Genomic DNA, 23,257 nt, shown 5'->3' on the forward strand with positions numbered 1-23,257 from the left:
CTGTTAGTTTTTTTAAATGAAAAAATAAAAGTAGTGGTGGTAAATATGAATGTAATGTATGAATGTAATGTATTGCACTGACAACTGGTCATGAAGCCAATTGAAGAGGAAAGAAGGAAGATGGTGGAGTATGTGGTACAAACATGAACAGGTAACTAAAATTGGCTAAATGCTCTGTACCGTGTTTGGAATGGGTATAAGGGTCTAGTATGACCAATGTAAAAGTGGAAAAATCATTAGCCTGGCCACCCAGGAGAGGTGCCTTGTATATCTGATGTATTCTGTGGACGAGTAATTTCAACAACCAGAAAAAGAAAACTTTCACAAAACAAAAAGGTACATTTTGTATGTAGCAGTATTTGCGCTTAAAACGCTTGATGGTGATTCGGAAAAGCCGTAGTGTTATTCAAACCTCTGCAACATACCTCTCAATGTGATCTAGCTGATCTTTACTTTTCATCTACTTTTTTTATCTTTTCATCTTTACTGCAGATTACTGTATGAAAGAATGGCGATAATTTCTTATTTTGAAACACGCAGGTATCATGTAGAAACGTTGACAAAATCAAGCAACACAAAATTTCAGCACAACGGTTCGAATTCAATACTATTAAGAACAAATAAAGAAGCTACATTCTAACTGAATAATTGACATTTACATTTATAGTATTTGGCAGATGCCCTTTTTCAGAGTGACTTAGAACTGAGCAGGGGAGGGTTGAGGGCCTTGCTCAAGGGCCCAGCATTGGCAGCTTGGTAGTGGTAGGATTTGAACTTGTGACCTTCCCATCCAAAGTTCAATGCCTTAAACACTGAGCTACCACCTCCCATCTGATGGTAAACACCAAGGAAACATCTCACAGGCTACATATTTTGGTGCTACATTAATATAACTAAATAATACTTTACTTTTTAATACTTTAACTATATATATATATATATATATATATATATATATATATATATATATATATATATATATATATATATATATATATATATATATATATTGGGAATGGCAGCACACTGAAGCTTTTACTCTCAAAGTGGGCTAGTGAGGAAAAAAATATAGGTGCTAAGATTAAACTAGAGGGGTTGTTTATAAGAATGGGACATTTGTCAAAAACTATGATGCAAGATATCATAATTAAGTACAGCTAATGTTCAGAGTATACAGTCAGCATAAAGATTAGAAACTGTCCAAAATATGTAACTTGATCACAAGTGAACTTTGATGTTTAAGAAATTAGAGTATGATATATTGCCTCATAATTGTGGCATATATTGTGCTGCAGATTATAGCTGATCAAAGTCCAGTTGCCAGTCATGAACATTCAACAGAAAATTTAGAAAAAAGGTGAAATAACACTCATATGGTCACAACTTGAGTCAATCACTACAACTGTGCCCTAAAAAAAGAGTATGTTTCTGACTAAAGTAACAAGAGAAGAGAGTCCAGCTCCTTCTGTGCTTCTTCATCCTGTCAAAGACAACACAAAGAAAAATACATTTTAACAATATACACACAACCAGAATTGAGAAAATTGGACTGTACACAATCTATAACGCACCTCTTTAGTTATTGGTTTCATGTCCAATGCAGCATCACACATTTTCTTCGCTTTGATCCTCTGGCCCAGGTCTTTATAGCACTGAAATCAATAAAGAAGAAAAACATTTAGATAAAAAAATTTAGCTAGACTTAATAATTCACAAACAATTACCTATACATGAAGATATTTCTCTAAGAACCTTTACCTTTGCTAAAAACACATAGTTATACTTAGAGTACTTCGGACACATCTCCTCTACCTGCAAAAAAGAAAGCATTTTTTTTATAGGAGTTCTAAATGTTATTGAAGAGCTGACTATTAAAACACAGCCAAAAATAGTAACTCAGATCTGAATCAGTAAAGTTACTTCTGGCATTTTTGTAATATATACAGTGGGTACGGAAAGTATTCAGACCCCCTTAAATTTTTCACTCTTTGTTATATTGCAGCCATTTGCTAAAATAATTTAAGTTCATTCTTCTTCCTCATGAATGTACACACAGCTCCCCATATTGACAGAAAAACACAGAATTGTTGACATTGTTGCAGATTTATTAAAAAAGAAAAACTGAAATATCACATGGTCCTAAGTATTCAGACCCTTTGCTGTGACACTCATATATTTAACTCAGGTGCTTTCCATTTCTTCTGATCATCCTTGAGATGGTTCTACACCTTCATTTGAGTCCAGCTGTGTTTGATTATACTGATTGGACTTGATTAGGAAAGCCACACACCTGTCTATATAAGACCTTCCAGATCACAATGCATGTCAGAGCAAATGAGAATCATGAGTTCAAAGGAACTGCCTGAAGAGCTCAGAGACAGAATTGTGGCAAGGCACAGATCTGGCCAAGGTTACAAAAAGATTTCTGCTGCACTTTAGGTTCCTAAGAGCACAGTGGCCTCCATAATCCTCAAATGGAAGACGTTTGGGACGACCAGAACCCTTCCTAGAGCTGGCCGTCCGGCCAAACTGAGCTATCGGGGGAGAAGAGCCTTGGTGAGAGAGGTAAAGAAGAACCCAAAGATCACTGTGGCTGAGCTCCAGAGATGCAGTCAGGAGATGGGAGAAAGTTGTAGAAAGTCAACCATCACTGCAGCCCTCCACCAGTCGGGGCTTTATGGCAGAGTGGCCCGACGGAAGCCTCTCCTCAGTGTAAGACACATGAAAGACCCCGCATGGAGTTTGCTAAAAAACACCTGAAGGACTCCAAGATGGTGAGAAATAAGATTCTCTGGTCTGATGAGACCAAAATATAACTTTTTGGCCTTAATTCTAAGCGGTATGTGTGGAGAAAACCAGGCACTGCTCATCACCTGTCCAATACAGTCCCAACAGTGAAGCATGGTGGTGGCAGCATCATGCTGTGGGGGTGTTTTTCAGCTGCAGGGACAGGACGACTGGTTGCAATCGAGGGAAAGATGAATGCGGCCAAGTACAGGGATATCCTGGACAAAAACCTTCTCCAGAGTGCTCTGGACCTCAGACTGGGCCGAAGGTTTACCTTCCAACAAGACAATGACTCTAAGCACACAGCTAAAATAACGAAGGAGTGGCTTCACAACAACTCCGTGACTGTTCTTGAATGGCCCAGCCAGAGCCCTGACTTAAACCCAATTGAGCATCTCTGGAGAGACCTAAAAATGGCTGTCCACCAACGTTTACCATCCAACCTGACAGAAGTGGAGAGGACCTGCAAGGAGGAATGGCAGAGGATCCCCAAATCCAGGTGTGAAAGACTTGTTGCATCTTTCCCAAAAAGACTCATTGCTGTATTAGATCAAAAGGGTGCTTCTACTAAATACTGAGCAAAGAGTCTGAATACTTAGGACCATGTGATATTTCAGTTTTTCTTTTTTAATAAATCTGCAACAATGTCAACAATTCTGTGTTTTTCTGTCAGTATGGGGTGCTATGTGTACATTCATGAGGAAGAAGAATGAACCTAAATGATTTTAGCAAATAGCTGCAATATAACAAAGAGTGAAAAATTTAAGGGGGTCTGAATACTTTCCGTACCCACTGTATGTATGGAATTAGTGTTTTGGAAACTCTTGGTTTTGGTGCCTGAGATAAATAGCGCTATGGTCATGAAAAACACACTTGCCTTTAGTACCAAAACAATAATTTTTGCACGTGACAAATCACCACTTACCTATTAAAATAAACATCCACAATATAACCATAGCACGAAAGAGAAATGTTTCCCTTCTAATCGCTGTCATTTATACCATCAATTATGTGATTAAAACTTATTCGACGAACATATAATGCCCCCTCTGTTGGCTGAACACCGGTCAAGAAAGAAAGGCGAAGATCTTCATGGAAGTTCATGAAAAGGATCTCCTCCATCAGCTGAGTATTAAAATACATCTTCTCATTCAGACTGAGCCTTACAAATAATCTTCTCATTCAGCTCAGGCTTAAACACACTGAGTAGCTGTGAGCTAAACCATGGGATTAACTGACATTTCAGATGAATGGAAGCTGGTTGGCAAATTCTTTTTTTTACGTTAGAATATTTTCACCCTGAACTTGTTTCTCTTTGCTGAAGCGCTGTTTTTGTAGCTAACTACAGCCAGGGGATGTTGTTCAACTCCACAGGATGTGTTTCTTAAATAGTGAGACAGCTCTTGGCCTCTAGGCAAGGTGCAACAAGTTACAACTCACACCATCTAAATCAAAATTGATGGGTGAGAAACAAAAGATGAGAAGGAGGCATGCAATAAGTGTCTTGGCCAGAAGTGATTTGAATTCTCTATATAAACAAATGAAATATAGGAACACATTAAATCCTGCTAAAAACCTGAGGTTTGGTTAACTGAGTTTGTGAGAAATGCAGGGGTAACAAACGGGAATCTGTACCTCTGCACAAGGCCAACGAAGGCTATGATTTGGGAATTTTATAAGCTACATTATGGAAAACCAGGCTTTTTTGTTGGACTTCTGGATGTCAATGCTATGCAATTCTTGTACATGCTCTAGTTACCTAGCGCATTAATAATTGTAAAACTCTTCAGTTTGGGTTACCTCACAAACTCCATAATAAACTTCAATTGGTCCAGAACTCAGCTGCCCGTATAATTACTAGAACCTCCTCCATTGAGCATATCTCCCCTGTTCTTTATCACCTATTCCTATCAAATTTCGAATAGAGTACAAGATTTTGCTTCTCACTTAAAGCTCTTAATAATCTTGCTCCCTCATATCTCGCCGACGTGCTTCATACCTACACCCCAAAGTGCACTCTCAGATCTTCCTCATCTTTTTCCCTCACTGAACCTTCTGCCTGTTTAGTCACTATAGGGATTAGGGCATTTAGCATGGCAGCTCCTCATCTCTGGAATTCTCTTCCACAATTAATACGAGAAAGTGATTGTCTGACCACTTTTAAATCATTCCTCAAAAAGCTTTTTCTGATTAATAACAGTTAAATAGCTGTTTGTTGTTTGATTTTATGATTTTACTCTACTGTATGGCGTGCTTGAGTGTTTTGAAAGGCACCTTTAAATAAAATGTATTATTATTAAAAAGGTTTTTAATGTTCATAGTGATTGTTTATATATTATTATATTATATTATATTAATGTTATTTTATACTTGATTTACTCTTGATTTTACACTATATATATATATATATATATATATATATATATATATATATATATATATATATATATATATATATATAAAAATATATGGAAATAGTGATTGTATTTACTGTATTTAAAGGAATTGTATTTATTTCAATCCCTTATACCTATATATATATATATATATATATATATATATATATATATATATATATATATATATATATATATATATATATATATATATATATATAAGGTATAAGAGATTGAAATAAATTCAGTTAAATCTAAATGGCACTGACTGACTTTGCATTCACTTTTTTTTTTTTTTTTTTTTTAAGATTTTAAGATCACCACTTATCTAGTTTCCACTCAGTAAGTGTGGCCTACCTTGAGGAAGTTCTGCAGGGCATCATCAACCGTTGCGCTTGGAGGCTCTCCAAAAAGTGTAGCAGCAATTTTCCTCTCAATCCATGTACACTGGGCCACCTGCATGCACACACGCACACGTGTATGGTTTGGTAGGAATTTAAAACCTTAATAAGATGTCAAAAATAATATTACTTTGCATTCTAAACTGTACATAGGACAGGACAGCAATCGCTTCCTGTCTGTAAGCTAAATTAAAAAGGAGAGACTAAAAATCATGGACAGTTTTACGACAAAAGAACTGTAAATTATAAAAAATATAAACAGACATACACTATAGAGTAATGTACAATATGCAGGCATTGTGTCTGCAAAACGCAAAAGGGACAACTATCAAGGAAAGACATCTGCATATGTTAACATGAAGAATGTACAATAATAGAAATTAAAGCATGAAAAACACTTAATGTAAAAGAAGCACATGTTCATCTAATCTGGTGACATTAGTAGTAAAATATATATTTCACTTTCTTATCAACAAGTTGCATAAACAAAATAATTGCACGTGCATATACACACATATGCAAGTGTGCACACAAAGGCAAACGTGCACACACAAATTGGCACGCACACACATTTTTGAAGCTTATTTCCAAGAAAAATCCAGCACTGGAACTGTTGTGTCTTTGTTCTTTCTAAGAACATGCAATACAAGGTGTACAGATGTACATCAGGCTTAACAGTAGATCTTTGTTCAACAAGAATACGGTGCAAATTGGTGTTATACTTCTGTAAAGACAAGTCTTCTCTAGCTAATTCTCTGTATATGCATGTTGGTTCAAAAAATTAATTGCAGGGTTTTGTGAAATAATAAATGGAAACTAAGGTAAATCCTGTCAGATCTTTTTACACCTTAAACATTATATAGCAACAAGGAGAATTCGAGTGAAAATAGATTAATGTACAATACGCAGGCATTGTGTCTGCAAAACGCAAAAGGGACAACTATCAAAGAAAGACATCTGCATATGTTAACATAAAGAATGTACAATAATAGAAATTGAAGCACAGTGCACTTTATATTTAATTTAATTTTTATACCACACCATACTGCACACGGACACTTTACGGACCTCTACACCACACCATACCGCACACGAACACTTTATGGACAACCCACCACAAATATTGTCTACTGTTTACATTGTTTACTGCTTACTGTTCACTCACTCTGTTACACATTGTTTACTGTTCACATTGTTTTACTGTTTACTGGTTACTGCCATTTTTTTTATATTTACATTTATAGATCTTTGTATATCTTATATATCTTTATATTCTATATTTTATTTTATTTTATTATTTTATATAGTTCTTTTATACCTCATATTATTTAGCTGCCTTCTTTCTTTTTTTTCCATCCTATTCCCTCATGCCGGACCGTCGTATAAAGCATTTCACTGCATGTCACAGAGTTCTATGTGTATGTGATGAATAAAATTTGATTTGATTTGAAAAAAAAAAACAAAATAGAAACCTTTAAAATAAATACAATTGCACAAATTTACAATCACCTGTAAACATAAGTGTACACAGTCTTTTTAAATAGGGCATGTGACTGTGCTTAGAATGAACCATTCACATGTTTACAACTCATGTACAAAATAATTGTACACCGGTCATTAATGAAGTAACTCTGCCGTAATTTTCCTGTCATCTTGGTTGCATTCCGATTGTCACAGTGCAGAAACAGATTACAAGCATGTACATGGTCCCACTGTTGAAACGTACTGATTATGACAGGGGTGCAAAAGAGTTTAATAATCTGATGAGACATTATCATAAGGGAAGAACATGGGGCACCACAATGGCATTAGCATAAATAGGAACAAAAATCTTTTTAAATGAAAGCATTATCAGGGACTGTTCTACTACAGTACATTACATTTACGGCATCCAGAGTAACTATATCTAATTGATAGAGATAAGCAGTTAAGGATTAAGGGCCTTGTACAAGAGCCCAAATTGGCAGCTTGGTGGTGCTGGGATTTGAACTCAAGACTTTCCTATCGGAAAGTAAATGTCAACCATTGGACTAGTTACACCTCACAACTACAACATTCACAGGAATATCATTAGCTGGTCACACCGAGTGTGTGACAATCATATATTCTTCACAGTTTTGGGCTAAGACATTTCTCATGAAAAAGTACATCCAAGCTCACCAATATTTCACTAAAATCCAGAGGGAAACATGGTGGTGGCATCATGCTATGAAGCTTCAGCTGGGACTAGGGCATCATGACTAGCTCCGTGTGATACTCCTGCAGACCTCTGCTACATAGCTTAAGATGAAGAAAAAGTGTACCCTCCAGCACAATAATGACCCAAAGTGATCAAGAAACAATTGTAAACAATAAGTGAACAAACAATTTGAATAACTCATTTAGAGCCCAAATCAAAATCCCATCACAAACCTCTGGAATGATTTGAAGAAAGCTGTGCATAGGATGCAGTCTGATACAGTAGAGCATTTTAAAATGAAAAGTGCCAAGTCAAGATGTTGTAAGGTAAAAGGTGGTTCAATAAAGTCTTGGCAAAGGGGCATGCAGACCTTAGGCAACCAGGTATTTGATTTTATTGCTGTTAATTTTATTGCAGGTAATTGCTGTTGCCCTAAAACAATCCATGAGTGGTTTGATACAACCTGACAAAAAGTATATTTGTTTATCACTGTTAATCCTTATGTTTGTTAAAAACAGACTTTAAAATAGGAAGAAGTAGAAAATCTTGTTCTGGCTCTGAATGAACAAAACATACTACTTTTCTTCCTCCTTCCCTCTTTGTGTTTTCCTTTATTGAATTACTTTTGGACCTGATTTAGTCGAATAAACAGGGCCCAGTCAGAAAAATAAATCGCTGTGTTAATGAATGGAAAGGCAAAACTATTATAAATGTTGACAGCATTAGAATGACAGAGTTGTGGATAAAGCAGGTTCACTCATACTCACAGCATAGCACCAGCGGCCCAGGAGGTAATAAGACAGAGGATCCTGCGGCTTCAGCTCAATGGCTATGTCCAAATGATCCTATTTGTTTGGGACAGACAAAGGAAGCAATAAAGAGTTCTATTACATTACATGACCTGTTAATTCCTGTTTTGAGTACCACAACAAATTATCCTCATAAACATGCATACAAACATTTATGTATGCTTTGAACCAATCTGTTCTGTCATCTATCACAGACCCTGTACCTTACTTCAGCACACTTCATAACCTCAATCTAGCCCCAGGGGGCTTTCCGGCCCACTATGCGGTTATCATACATGTTAGAAGTGTGTGAAGACAATAAAGCGCACTGTCTTTATTATACAAATAAGGTTCACAGAATCCTAAAAAACCTTGTACAACGATGTAGTTCAAAGGCTATTCAAATATTGCATTTATTAAAGTTGAAGTTACCTTGAAAAGGTAGCCGTTCTTTATCTTATTCTGGATCGATTCATATTCTGACAGAAGTCCACATAAAATAGCATACCTAAGGACATAAAAACAGAAAGGCAAATTAATAATATACACCCTATGCACACAAAATTACTTTCCATTCCTTATCTGACCAACATGCATAATCAGCTATTCTAATCATGTTTCTTCACAGTATATTTTTGTAATCAGTGAGTCCATCTAGTGCAAGGCATAAAAGCCTGACTGCCTAGGCAGTATTTTGTGTATGTATGCATGCACACGCTCACTGGCACGCTTAAAGAACATTTCGAGAGGGAGGTATAAGGTGATCAAAGCTTCTCTACAATAGCAGTGTTAATCCTGCTGGTAGTCCCACTCAAACAGTACATGCTGAACACAAACACCTTTTAAACACAGGATCAGGTGATGAAAACAATGTCAATCACAGCAATGGTGGTGCCAAGCATAGGGGACCCAATGATGAATGTATGTGTATGTGCACGTGTGTACATGTGAGAGATAATGTTGACTTGGGTATTTGGTGATGGAGGAGGTTAGATTACTGTTCAAGAGGAAGTAAGGCTTTTTTAGTTGGCAGAAAGGGGTGGTGCTGTTCCTTTTGTCCTTTACTTGGATCAAACGTGTCGTATCTAAAGAATCTTGCTGCTCCCAATACAAAAATAGTAATAAATAAATGGGCTAATTTATCAGTTTTTATTCTTCATCTTTTAAAAAAAAGTTGTAAAAAAGTTCAATCTTGCAATCAAAAACTGCCTCCAAGGCAGAATGATAATTCTTTGCAAGTGCTGCATGAGTCATTGGCTCAGATTACTCTGGTGTTACTGTTAACCTTGTCAGTATTACATGAGTGAAGAAAACTTTAAGAATGACTGACTGGACTGATTGATTTACTTCCAAATAAAACATTTAGTAGTGTAGGTTTTGGCAGACAGTGTGGTAACAGACACAAGCTTTAAATGTTTCCTTTTTTCAGTCTAGCACTTAGATTTGGCTCATTTGTGTGTGTGTGTGTGTGTGTGTGTGTGTGTGTGTGTGTGTGTGTGTGTGTGTGTGTGTGTGTATTAAAAGTCTACACACCCCTATTCAAATGGCAGGTAATCAAGATTATGTATTAAAAAATTCAATGAAATACAACCTGTTTTTTTTAGGGAAAAAAAAATAAATAACAAAAAAAAAAAACCTTACAATAACCTGTTCTATGAACTCTGATTTCATTGCACCACTTTTTGGTAAGGGAATATTGGTGTTGCACATAAAAACAATTTTGCCACATGGTTTGGCGTGATTTGAGTTTGGGTGTTTTTTTTTGTTTTGTGAGAAAGGGCCTCAGTCTAGCTACCCTGCCCAACAGCCCAGACATGTGAAGAATTTCAGCGGTTTTTGTCACATGTAGAATGTAATTAGTACTTGTCAGATAATCCTGCAGCTCCATTAATGTTGCCGTAAGTCTCTTGGCGGTCTCCCTGGAAAGTTTTATATTCTGTATACTTCTGTAACCCTAACCCTAGCTGTTCTTGGTTGGGGCACTGTTATGCTCCATTTTATTTGTTAATGATCCTGATCAGATTCCGATGGTCCTGATCAATACATTTCAACTAGTGAGACATTGTGTGTACTATGTAAGCTCTTTGTGCACCACGGTTTCAGCTGTCAAATCCCACAAAAACAGCAGGTCACTCAAAGTCTAGTTGAATTGGCGCGCTATGAGACTAATGACTCTGCCCTGTGGAGGATGTTGGCGATGTCATTGAATGAGTTTGAGTTTTCATCCCAGTACTGACAAAGTTTGTCATCAACTTCTGTTGGTTCTTTCTTTTTCAGGGCCTTTTATTGTCTGTGCTTTATGCGTGTGCAATAGCTCTAATCAATTTTCGTTCTTTCTCTGGCAAAATGGATTGACTTGAGGTTCTGCAAGATCTCCCATTAATGTGTGTCTAGGCAGAACAAGCAAAGCATGCACTGTCCACTGTTTTTCAGTGCAAATGTCACCTGCTCACACACTCCCAAGTGATCTCAAGTACGTCTTTTTGTTTTCTACCGAGAAGCTACAGTAAGTTAGTAAGTAACCTACTAATAAAACTCACTGTACATGATTTAGCCATTAGCTTCAATGGAAATTTCCACTGCACTGTCTAAAGATAAATTATTTTGGTTAACATCCAATTGCCACATTATATTTAAAATTTTAGCCATCCAATTAAGCAATTCAAGTAAAAAAAAAATAATGCACTAGTGTGTCTTTTATAAGTTAAAAACTAAGAACAAGGACATTATAAAAAAAAAAAAAACTATTTTTTTTATTCTTCTCAGTTAAATGCAAGGATAAATTGTTTAAAGGTACATGATTCATCAGTAATAATTCTGGAAAAACGCAGAGGAGAAGATAATAGTAAAAAACATCTACCAGAAACAATTACTAACACAACCTTCTATCAAAGAATGTACTGGTGGGGGAAAAAGAAAGATCATTGCTCTTTGTAAGGGCAATTTTTGCAACTTTCTCCAATTAGTCTGTGAAGTGCGCATACTGAAACATACCACACAATTTCCAAATTCTGGTAATGCCTGTAGAGATGTTTACTGACCCCAAGGTGTCTGAGACAATTACAAAACAACTTCTGACTGTCTAAACGCATTGAAGGTTTGGCACGTCTTTCCTAGGAATCTGGGGTTTTCCCTCTGAATATGCATTGTGTGCATTTTTCTTTTATCACTAATATCATCTTTGATCATGAGACATGGTGGTGGAATGAGGAAGTGCAGGAGAGCATAAGGGGAAAGAGGTTGGCAAAATCAGACTTGGGATCAACAGAGTGATGTGAAAAGTAGGCAGGAGTACAAGGAGATGCGGCAGCAGGTAAAGAGGGATGTGGCGAAAGCCAAGGAAATGGCATATGAGGAGCTGTATGAGAAGTTGGACACTAAAGAGGGAGAAAAGGATTTGTACCATTTGGCCAGGCAGAGGGACCGAGCTGGGAAGGATGTGCTGCAAGTTAGAACAATAAAGGATGGAGATAAAAATGTGTTGAGAAGGTGGAGGGAGTATTTTGAGCAACTGATGAATGAGGAAAATCAGAGAGAGAGAAGTTTGGATGATGTGGAGTTGGTAAAGCAGGATGTAGATAGGATTAGTAAGGAGGAAGTGAGAGCAGCGATTAAGAGGATGAAGAGTAGAAAGTCGGTTGGACCAGATAACATACCTGTAGAAGCATGGAGATGTTTAGGAGATATGGCAGTGGAGTTTTTAACCAGATTGTTTAACAAGATTCTGGAAGGTGGGAGGATGCCTGAGGAATGGAGAAGGAGTGTGCTGGTACCAATCTTTAAGCATAAAGGAGATGTGCAGACCTGCAGTAACTACAGGGGAATTAAGTTGATCAGTCACAGTCCAGTTATGGGAAAGAGTAGTGGAAGCCAGGCTGAGAGAAGAGGTGACCATCTGTGAGCAACAGTATGGTTTCATGATGAGGAAGAGCACCACAGATGCCTTATTTGCTTTGAGGATGTTGATGGAGAAGTATAGAGAAGGACAGAAGGAATTGCATTGTGTATTTGTGGATTAAGGGAAAGCGCACGACAGGGTGCCGAGAGAGGAGCTGTGGTACTGTATGAGGAAGTCAGGTGTGTCAGAAGTATGTGAGGGTGGTGCAGGACATGTATGAGGACAGTGTGACAGCAGTGAAGTGTGCAGTAGGAACGACAGACTGGTTCAGGGTGAGGGACTACATCAAGGATCGGCCCTGAGCCCTTTCCTGTTTGCAGTGGTGATGGACAGGTTGACGGACGAGGTCAGACAGGAGTCTCCCTGGACTATGATTTTTTTGCAGATGATATTGTGATATGTGGTGAGAGTAGTGAGCAGGTTGAGAAGAGCCTGGAGAGGTGGAGATATACGCTTGAGAAAAGGGGAATGAAAGTCAGTAGGAGCAAGACAGAGTACATGTGCGTGAATGAGAGGGAGGGCAGTGGAGTGGTGTGGTTGCAGGGAGAAGAGGTGGAAAAGGTGGAGGAGTTCAGGTACCTGGGGTCAACAGTGCAAAGTAATGGAGAGTGTGTTAGAGAAGTAAAGAAAAGAGTGCAGGCAGGGTGGAGTGGGTGGAGAAGAGTGACAGGAGTGATTTGTGATAGTAGGGTATCTGCAAGAATGAAAGGGAAAGTTTATAGGACTGTGGTGAGACCTGCGATGTTGTATGGATTAGAGACAGTGGCATTGAGTAGAAGACAGGAGGTGGAGCTGGAGGTAGCAGAGCTGAAGATGTTAAGGTTTTCGTTGGGAGTGACGAGGATGGACAAAATTAGAAATAAGTTTATTAGAGGGACAGCGCATGTAGGATGTTTTGGTGACAAGGTAATGGAGGCGAGATTGAGATGGTTGGGACATGTGCAGAGGAGGGACATGAATTATATTGGTAGAAGAATGCTGAGGATGGAGCCACCAGGTAGGAGGAAAAGAGGAAGGCCAAGGAGGAGGTTCGTGGATGTGGTGAGGGAAGACATGCAGGTAGTTGGTGTGAAAGAGGCAGATGTAGAGGACAGGGCGGTATGGAGACAGATGATCCGCTGTGGCGACCCCTAATGGGAGCAGCCGAAAGAAGAAGAAGAAGATTTTCTGAAATGAATTAACTCCCATCTTTCCAAATAAGAGTGGACTGTGGAGAAAATAGTAAATCCGAGTTGCCACTGAGTTGCCACAGGAAAGATTTCTAATAAATTATTTCAACCTGTAGCAGCACCAAAAAAGGATCCACTATTTCCATCAAGGCCAACGTGTACATTTGTGAGGTGACAAATATGTCACACAAGGCCATTTGATCGTGTAAAATATTTCAACACCATTTCGCCTTTAGATTGATTGTTGCAACCAGCCCAAACCCCTGCAACCATTTCATAGAGTATGAAGTTCACCCATCTATATGCGCCACAGACTCTTTTAAAGATGGAAATACACCAACACCATGACAAAGTTTAATAAAGCAGACAAAAATGCTTTTTACAGCTTGTTAATCCTGGGCAAAAAAAGTGAACAGAAGAGCCCAACACCATACGTTTTAAATGAGCTGAATACAGTTACAGGGATAAAGGAGAAATCTTTATGATAACTAGTAAAACCAGGGTGTGTGCCATCTTAATTCCCGACTGCAACCATATAAGACCATATAAGACTACAGACTTGCTTCTGAACAAGAACAATATAATAATAAAATAATGGAAGTAGAGGACATAAATGCAATGAATGGACTGCAGAAACAATGGTGGACCAGCCAGTAGAGATCCACCACCTGGGTCATGCCACATTAGACTAAAGACAATACCATATTAACAGTAATACATGCAATAATAACCACCCAATCATGTTGCTACAATGAAAAAAACACAACATAATGCAGATAGAGGCCAAGAGTTGATGTTCATATCTAACATTAAATGTGGCATGGTTGTTGTTGCCAGGCAGTCTACCAGAACCTGCTGATCTCCTGAAATGTTTATACCCAAAGTACACAAAATGGTGCAAAGTGTTTTCCCCTTCCTGATTTTTCTTTTTTTTTTTTTTTGCATGTTTTTCACTTTAATGTTTCAGATCATCAAACTAATTTAAATATTAGTAAAAAATAACACAAATGAACACAACATGCAGTTTTTAAATTAGGGTTTTTATTTTTGAGGGATAACAAAATCCAAAACTACATGGCCCTGTGTAAAAAAGTGTTTGCCCCCTAAACCTAATAACCGGTTGGGCCACCCTTAGCAGCAACAACTGCAATCAAGCATTTGGGATACATTTAAAATGAGTCTGTTACTGCACTGTGGAGGAATTTTGGTTCACTCATCTATGCAAAATTGTTGTAATTTAGCCACAATGGAGGATTTTCGAGCATTAACCACCTTTTGAAGGTCATGCCACAGCATCTCAATAGGATTCAGGTCAGGACTTTGACTAGGCCACTCCAAAGTCTTCATTTTGTTTTTCTTTAGCCATTTAGAGGTGTCATTGTCCTGCTGCAGAACTCTAGTTCGCTTTAGCTTGAGGTCATGAATACTTGGCCGGACATTCTCCTTCAGGATTTTTTGGTAAACAGCAGAATTCATGGTTCTATTTATAAGAGCAGGTCTTCCAGGTCCTGAAGCAGCAAATTTGGACCAACACACTACTACCACTATACTTTTCTGTTGGTATGATGATCTTTTTCTGAAATGCGGTGTTACTTTTACGCCAAACATAATGGGACACACACTTTCCAAAAAAGTCAGTCCACAAAGTATTTTCCCAAAAGTATTGGGGATCATCAAGATGTTTTCTGGCAAAACTGAGAAGCCTTTATTTTACATTTGTGAATAATGGCTCTTGCTGTGGATCGCTGGAGTCCCAAAGCTTTAGAAATAGCTTTATAACCTTTTCCAGACTGATAAAAATTACTTTCTTTCTCATTTGTTTCTGAATTTCTTTGGATCTCGGCATGATGTTTAGTTTTTAAGGATCTTGTGGTTTACTTCACTTTGTCAGGCAGGTCCTATTGAAGAGATTTCTTGATCGTGAACAGGTGTGGCAGTAATCAGGCCTGGGTGTGGCTAGAGAAATTGAACTCAGGATAACCCACAGTTTTAACAGGGGGGCATAAACTTCTTCCCACAGGTGCATGTAGTTTTGGATTTTGTTTTCCCTCAATAATAAAAAACCCTTCATTTAAAAACTGCATGTTGTGTTCACTTGAGTTATCTTTTACTACTATTTAAATTAGTTTGATTATCTGAAACATTAAAGTGACAAACATGCAAAATTAAAAAAAATAAAAATCACACTTTTTCACACCACTGTATATGATGCTTTGTCAAACAAGAACAGTAATATGATGCTAGAGGTGGCACGTACTCACTGAAATTGGACCTTTTAAAAATAGGAAAAATGTTGCCTGGTCCCTTTTATATACAAGCGCATAGAAATACAATTTGAATGTCCCCAAATCAACCCTAACATATTTCAATTACCACAACATTTCTCCAGCTGTAAAAAAAACATACACCGTATTAATTATACACATTTATATTTATGAGATATTTGAAACTACTGTTATTAAAGCAATTAATTATATATTGTTAAATATTAAAGTTGCTTCTTCTTCTTTATATCAAGGGTAAGTCAAGCTGGTATCTAGTATTTTGGCTTGAAAATGCTATTTATGCACCTAAGAGCTGTGATATCTATATCCAAATCTAGTTTGATATAAAAATACCTATCCAGAAAAATTGGCTGGTAGTTTTAGGCCACACACAACAGTTTCTTGCTACAGTATGTGGAAATACTTGGGAAAGTTGAAGAGGCCAAATCAAGAATGTCTCCAATTGTGCAGAGCTCAAAAGGGTTCTTTGAAAGAGGAAAGTGCTTTTCTTTCTACACAAGAAAGGGTCCAGCTCTTTTCTTCTGGGTGAAACAGAGAGGGTGCTTTTAAGAGGAAAAAAGTGAGCACTGAAGCTTTTTGGTACAATAATTTGCCTAACAAAACCACAGTGTTACATAAAATAAATTTAGGAACAAAACGAATGACAAAGAATAAAGAGAATTGTTGAGCAAAACTGGTAACAATATAATAAAAACCTGACAAAAATAAAAAGAACTGCAATATGTCCTGTCATAAATGCTAGAAACCTCTGGCACTGTAGTTGAGGATGAACACCATTCTTTTCAAAAGATTAAAAACGAACTGTTCCAAATTCTCACATTGCTCAATGGCGTTGGGATATAGGGTTTAAAGTAACCAGCTAATATAATAGATAGATAATATCTATCTAATATAGATAATATAATAACACTATTTTTATGGTCATTCACATTAGCAAAGGTTAAACAACGCTGCAGGGAAAACTGATGGTAATAATATGCAAAATGTGTATTAACCTAAACCAAAAGTACATAAATTATTAATATTTCTGTGATTACTGGTAAAAGGCTAAGGATGTTAGGCACAAGATTAATAAATATATTACTGCATTTATTAACTTGATCAAAAAGTATTATTGATTCAAGTTTAGTTATTTAAAATTAATCAGAAAGGTGGGAATTCACTAATATATGGATGAATACAGGCCTGAATGATTTTAACCAAAATTATCCTCATTTAAAAAACCATTGTGCTGTGATATTATACAAACTATGTATTATACAGAAATAATAAGCTGCATTCGTCAATTTCACCTAATCATCGCTTATTTTTCAATGTTTATCTAAGCAGACTGCTATAGATTGATACGGAACACAACGTGTACCTAATCTGAACATACACACAGCTGATATGCTATCTGTTCAATAAAAACTAGGAACCAGCCATGTTTACAAGTATGAACGCACAGCATCTCAATATAAAACTTAATTGGTCTATTAAACACCTATTTACCACAACCTTTAGGCATGTTTCATTCCCAAAGCTACCCTAAAGATGTCTGTCATCATGGTGTCCTATTCTGCTTAAGCCCCTTGAGCTGTGTGTTTATTGGAAAATATTGCTGTCAATTGTTCAGCGGTGAAACCAGAGAAACTAAATGGCTTTAGGTAACCCAAGTGTTCACAGACTCGATTCATAAATTTGGAGAGTGCTGAATGCTCAAGTCAAGACATGAGAAGGATTTGATGAAGAATGAAGCATTTATGGCTCTGCAGATACAGATACCTGCCTCTTCTCAAAGTGTATAATAAAAGAATACAGAATATAACACAGAAATAAATCTGTTATATGCGATAGATGGAAGCAAGTTAGTATTCATGGAACCATTTAAATTCATGGATTTACAACTTTATACACCATCCTTAAGTCTAAAAATTTGGCTGGTAAAAACATTTCTATAAGTAAGCAATAGAGCATAATAGACCATGCTCTTATACAAATTATTTTATAGAAATGGTTGGTGAAATCAGGCCTATACTCATGGAAAAGTGTGTCATTCTGCTTAAACCACAGCAACCTGCCACCAAGCACAACCTTTATTTTATGAACAACACATTATTTAACAGTTTATAGACACTTATAGTCACTTAATCTTATGAAACATCCCCGAGACTAGTTAGTTCCTTTAATCTCTTACAATACAGATACAGCCTCTGCCTTATTTTTTATCTCTGTTAATAAACAAATTAAAAATCAGCTTCTCTTGAGACTGACAAACCAGACATGCACATTTCTCTGTCTGTTGCAAAGCACTAATATATGAGATGCTTTCAATTTATGTTTAATAAAATTTAAACTGAACGCTTATTAGAGTAATCTGTTTATTATAAGCACAGAATTATATTCAGTGTCTGTAAACGAGCTGCCGGAATAGGAATGATTAGACATTAGAACTATAGCATAAAACTATCAATAGTTTTTTACTGTTACAGCCAAAACTACTTTCAGAGCCATGCTAAATTTTCATTCACACCACCAGAACTCAACCATAATGTATTATAATTGCTTTGGCTTAGCTTCTCTTTATTAGTTTTTATTATTTAAAAAAATTATGCTGTATTGTAATTGTTTAAATAATGTGTAGTCGTATGTTCTATTTGCTTTTAAAATCGATAAAGATAAATTTTAGACTTCTAGAAATGGTTTTGAAAATCTCTTTCTATAGATATAGCATCTACAGCACCATGTCGTCTTTCTTGCTGAATCACAGCTTTTCACAATTTTGTACTCGGATTTCAGGTCACAGATGGCTACATCATCATCGGGTTTCAAACTAGCATTCCCTGGACGAAAGGCTGAGTGTGATACTCTCAGTGGGGTTTATCAAAGATGAGATTTCCTCTAGCAATAGACTAATCATAACACATAAGAGCAGCTAATGACTACTTTGGCAAGCTACTTAGGCAAATTTTTCATTTTATTATTTTTTTTTTTTTACATACTTTGGATCAGAATGCAATAACAGATGGAAAAAAAAAATGCATTTGGGGAAAAACACAAATATACTATTATGTTAGGACCGATTTGGCTTGCTTATGTGGTCCATTAGAATTTATCTGGTAACATAGAAAGCATTTTACACTTATATGTGTAAGGGCTGGTTCACAACTCTCATTGTGTAACACGATTTTAAACTATTATTTGTTGCAAATTACGGCCTTAGCATTGTAAATTTAAAGCTGTCATTGACAGTAAAGTTGAATATTTTATACGGGTTGTCAGATGTAGAATTCTGCCTCCTTTATTAATACACAGGGATACAGTAGTTCGATAAAATTATATGATCTGCCAAATATCCACTAATAATGAAGCTATTGGTGTTTAATCCTAGTGCTTTTTCTTTTCGTTGCTATATTTCTTATTTTACTCTGATTTGCCAAATTCATCTCGTGCCTTAGGCCCGTTTATCAAAAATGCCATATTCATCATAATAGTTAAATGGCATGCAAAAGTCACCCAATTATCAAAGTAAGGTCATTAAAAATTAATAGCTGTCTAACTCTGTAAACAACTGTAATTGTATGCTACTAGAGTTGCAATTGTTTATAGGGCAGTGCATTCATTTAGAAGGTTGATTAACCATAAACAAATAATTTAGTTCCCCCCCCCCCCCCCCCCACAGTTCTTCTAACCTTTTAATATTATTAATACAGTGTGGCATTGCATTTTCCAGACTTACTGGCGCAAGTTAAACATTTCCTGTGTTAATGAAAACCTCCTCACTGAACATATACTGTGTACAGGAATGTTTGCCAGGACCTAGGAAACAGTTCTATCTTTGTGCTGACATTTAACTTAGAAGGCTAGATAAAATGTTTTGAAAAGAGGCTTGTTGGTATGTCTGCAACTAAAGACTAAACTTTGAATTCACATGAACGAAGCTTCAATGTAAACTGCTTCTCCCAGTTTGTGCCTGTTAGAATTTATATTAAATATGTCTACTGGATCCATCAATACACCAAAAATGCCACATCAACTCATATTATTACTATTAAAACAGTTGAATGAAGAATTACAGGATGGGTATATATTAATTTTCTGATAGTTGCAGCTATAACCACTTACCACTGATGACTTTCAGCACACATGGGATTCACTGAAATGGCTTGTTCACCAATTTGCTTCCCTGCAATAAAATGATAATTTGTAATGAGTTATTTATAGTATAGTTCTAACTATACAGAAAGGCTTAAATGGCTATTAAAGCCGATAAATATGTATGCTGGTCTTGTGCTGCCTTGTTACTGTAAAAAAATGACAGTTTTCTTTCCCTTCTTACTGTATCTGTTAATAAAAAAAAGTATGAAATTTTTATTTAATAACAGTACTGTATTTTACTAAATTTCACTTAGTGTACAGATGCAGGCTGTTTATGCGATTTATTTATTGAGGAACGCAAGTGGTCAGTAAACATGTTTCATTTGAAATTTTTGCATTTTTCAGAGTAAGTAGTGAATATGTCTGACGATCTCTAAATACAGACAACACCAGGAAATGTTGGAACTGTTTATAATTGTTTTAGTCTTCATGTTAAGTGCCAGGTGGCTTACACAGGATGTTGAGAGACAGTATATTGGTCACTACAGTCTTAACATACTTCTTCAGATTCTGAAGAGACTTCTTCAGATTCTCATTGGGTACTGGTTTTACTAAGAACCCTCACACTCCAACTGAGCTGGGATGCATTCAGAAAATCTCATTATTTTTTTGATTCACGGGATTTAATTTACTCCTCCTGATAGTTGAATTAGATTTTTATTGTTATTTTTCTGGGTTTTAACTGGCATTTAACATGCATCGATTTCATATAAAATTTGTGTGTATGAAAAATCATTGCTATTAATATATTAGGTTTATTTGCAATAATGTTAATATTAAAAACCTGAAGGAGAAAACAAATTGCTTAATGCTTGTCATAAAAAATGCTGCATATTATACTGCATGATATATTGTGATAAATTGATTTGTGTGAACAATTCATCAGGCAATTATCACTGAAGTTCACTGTTTAAATTGAAAACAAACATTCGGACTTGGACCAAGATTATAAAGAAATCATGAGTAGTAGCAGACTGTAACAGACTGGTGGCATAAATGACGTGGCTTTAAATCCCAGCACTATCAACCTGCCACTGCTAGGCCATTTTGCCTCAACTGCTCAGCTGGATACATGATGTAAAATGTATATGTAAAATGTCACATCCTTTTACTTATTTAAGTACTTCTATACATGGGCATCTGCTAAATACCATAAACGTTCAAAAATTATCAACATATTTGACAAGGTTCCTGAAGCACCATATCTCTTTACCGCATGTTTAAAATTCTACTTTTATTTAAACACATCTTAAAACAAACAAAAAAAATTGGCAAAAATATTTGCGGGCATGTTTACAACATGAAACACACGTTAACAGATGTTGTGTTGCCGAAAAATATCTATGCTGATCCACAGTAAAGATGATTAATTTTTAAGTTCAGCTGTTTCAATATATTTAATTTACTAAGGCTCTTAAGACCTCTACTCAGTGCAAATGAAAATGACTTACCTGTTTCAGCATATATCTTCTTCTCTTGAAGGTCTCCAGCCAGGTCATGAGCATCAGCATAGGCTCTGGTTAACCGCCACAGGTACTGACACTTCTGATCATACTGATTTAAAAAACAACCTCAGTTAAATTATTATGAAATACAACTATAGACCATGTACAGTATAAACTCATCTTTAACCCTATACTTTTACTTTAGGTCTTTAAAGACTACTTGTTGTATTAAATGTTCTATAATATGCAGAAGCAAAAAAAATGCACACTAAATAACTAAGACACTGAATAACGCATATGCAGCATGCTACCTTTAACATCAATATAATACCATAATCTCTGGAGCAGTGCATTTAGTTTGTTTTGGTAGACAGAGTAATTAATTTCTCTAAGAATGCTAAACATGGTTTATTATTCTAGCTTTGTGTTTTATTTTCTTACTTTGTTTTTTTTTGTTTAACATTTTAATTTCAGCCAAATTTAAAGACATGTTAATTGCCTTTTTCAAACTTTTCAATAAAAAAAAGTTCATGCTGCATATTACCTCAAGGGGTTCATTCAGTTTTAAGAAAAACACCGCTCTGATTATTTAATTAACATTAAGGAATAATATTTAATGATACATTAAGACATAATGTACCTCAATATCTAGTGGATATAATAAGTCTACGCTCCCCTTTTGAAATGTTAGGTATTCTCTGATGTTAAAAAAATTTGACCAAGATAAATTATTTCAGAACTTTTTCTATATTTAATCTGCCCTATAAAGTGTACAACTATATAGGAAAAACAAACTTAAATCTTTTAGGGTGGGATGGTGGGGGCAAACATTTTATAACTTGGGATGTGGATGTGTTTAGAATTAAGCAATCACATTTAAACTCATGTTAAATAGCAGTCTAGTAGTTCTAGTAGGCTTTTCCTGACATTTTCTTTGTCACATCGTACAGCAAATGCCATGGTCTGTGGAGAGCTTCCAAAGCATCAGAGGAATCTCACTGTTAAAATCTATCAGTCAGGAGAAGGGTACAAAAGAATTTCCAAATCATTAGATATACCATGGAACATAGTGAAGACAGTCATCATCAAGTGAAAAAAACATGCCACAACAGCGGCATTACCAAGAAGTGGATGTCACTACAAATTTGATGAAAAGACGAGGAGCAAACTAGGGAGGGTATTAAAGCAGCTGTAGGAATTTCTGGCAAATACTGGCTGTGTCGTACATGTCACAACAATCTGCAAAATCTTGCAAAAACACATTTGAAGTTTTCCAAAAACATATGGGAAAATGTGTTATGCTCTGATGAAACCAAGGTTGAACTCTTTGGCCATAATTCCAAAAGGTATGTTTGGCACAAAAAACATACACATCACCAAAAGAACACCATACCCACAGTGAAGCATGGTGGAGGAAGCATCATGCTTGGGGCTGTTTTTATTCAGCTGAAACTGGGACCTTAGTCAAGGTGGAGGGAAATATGAACTGTTCCAAATACCAGTCAAAGTTGGCACAAAACCTTCAGGCTTCTGCTAGAAAGCTGAAGATGAAGAGGAACGTTATCTTTCAGCATGATAACGACCCAAAGCATACATCCAAATTAAAAAGAAATGGCTTCACCGGTAGAAGATTAAAGTTTTGGAATGGCCCAGAGCCATGACCTGAATCTGACTGAAAATCTGCGGCGTGATCTGAAGAGGGCTGTGCACAGGAGATGCCCTCGCAATCTGACAGATTTGGACGAGTTTAAGTTGTACAAGTTATAGGCAGT

At 36.4% G+C, this 23,257-nt stretch overlaps 1 protein-coding gene and 1 long non-coding RNA gene across 5 annotated transcripts in view; both read right to left on the bottom strand.

Moving 5' to 3' along the window:
• Positions 1-957, bottom strand: LOC310724440. The gene is made up of 2 exons (XR_014533059.1): positions 488-957; positions 1-452 (listed from the first exon to the last, which is right to left on the bottom strand). It is a non-coding gene; the product is annotated as an uncharacterized lncRNA (long non-coding RNA).
• A 349-nt stretch (positions 958-1,306) lies between these two features.
• Positions 1,307-23,257, bottom strand: part of rmdn2 (regulator of microtubule dynamics 2) — a 35,251-nt gene continuing 13,300 nt past the window's right edge. For all 4 annotated transcript variants that reach the window (XM_083538443.1, XM_083538442.1, XM_083538444.1 and 1 more), the window contains exons 4-11: positions 21,492-21,594; positions 20,008-20,068; positions 8,984-9,059; positions 8,531-8,608; positions 5,541-5,639; positions 1,759-1,812; positions 1,572-1,652; positions 1,307-1,480 (exon numbers count right to left, since the gene is read on the bottom strand). In XM_083538443.1, coding sequence (XP_083394569.1) covers positions 1,433-1,480; positions 1,572-1,652; positions 1,759-1,812; positions 5,541-5,639; positions 8,531-8,608; positions 8,984-9,059; positions 20,008-20,068; positions 21,492-21,594 — 600 coding nt within the window. In that variant the 3' untranslated portion in view covers positions 1,307-1,432. The remainder of the gene's footprint in view (positions 1,481-1,571; positions 1,653-1,758; positions 1,813-5,540; positions 5,640-8,530; positions 8,609-8,983; positions 9,060-20,007; positions 20,069-21,491; positions 21,595-23,257) is intronic.

Source organism: Silurus aristotelis (assembly GCF_946808225.1).
Source record: "Silurus aristotelis genome assembly, chromosome: 4".
Lineage (NCBI taxonomy): Eukaryota > Metazoa > Chordata > Actinopteri > Siluriformes > Siluridae > Silurus > Silurus aristotelis.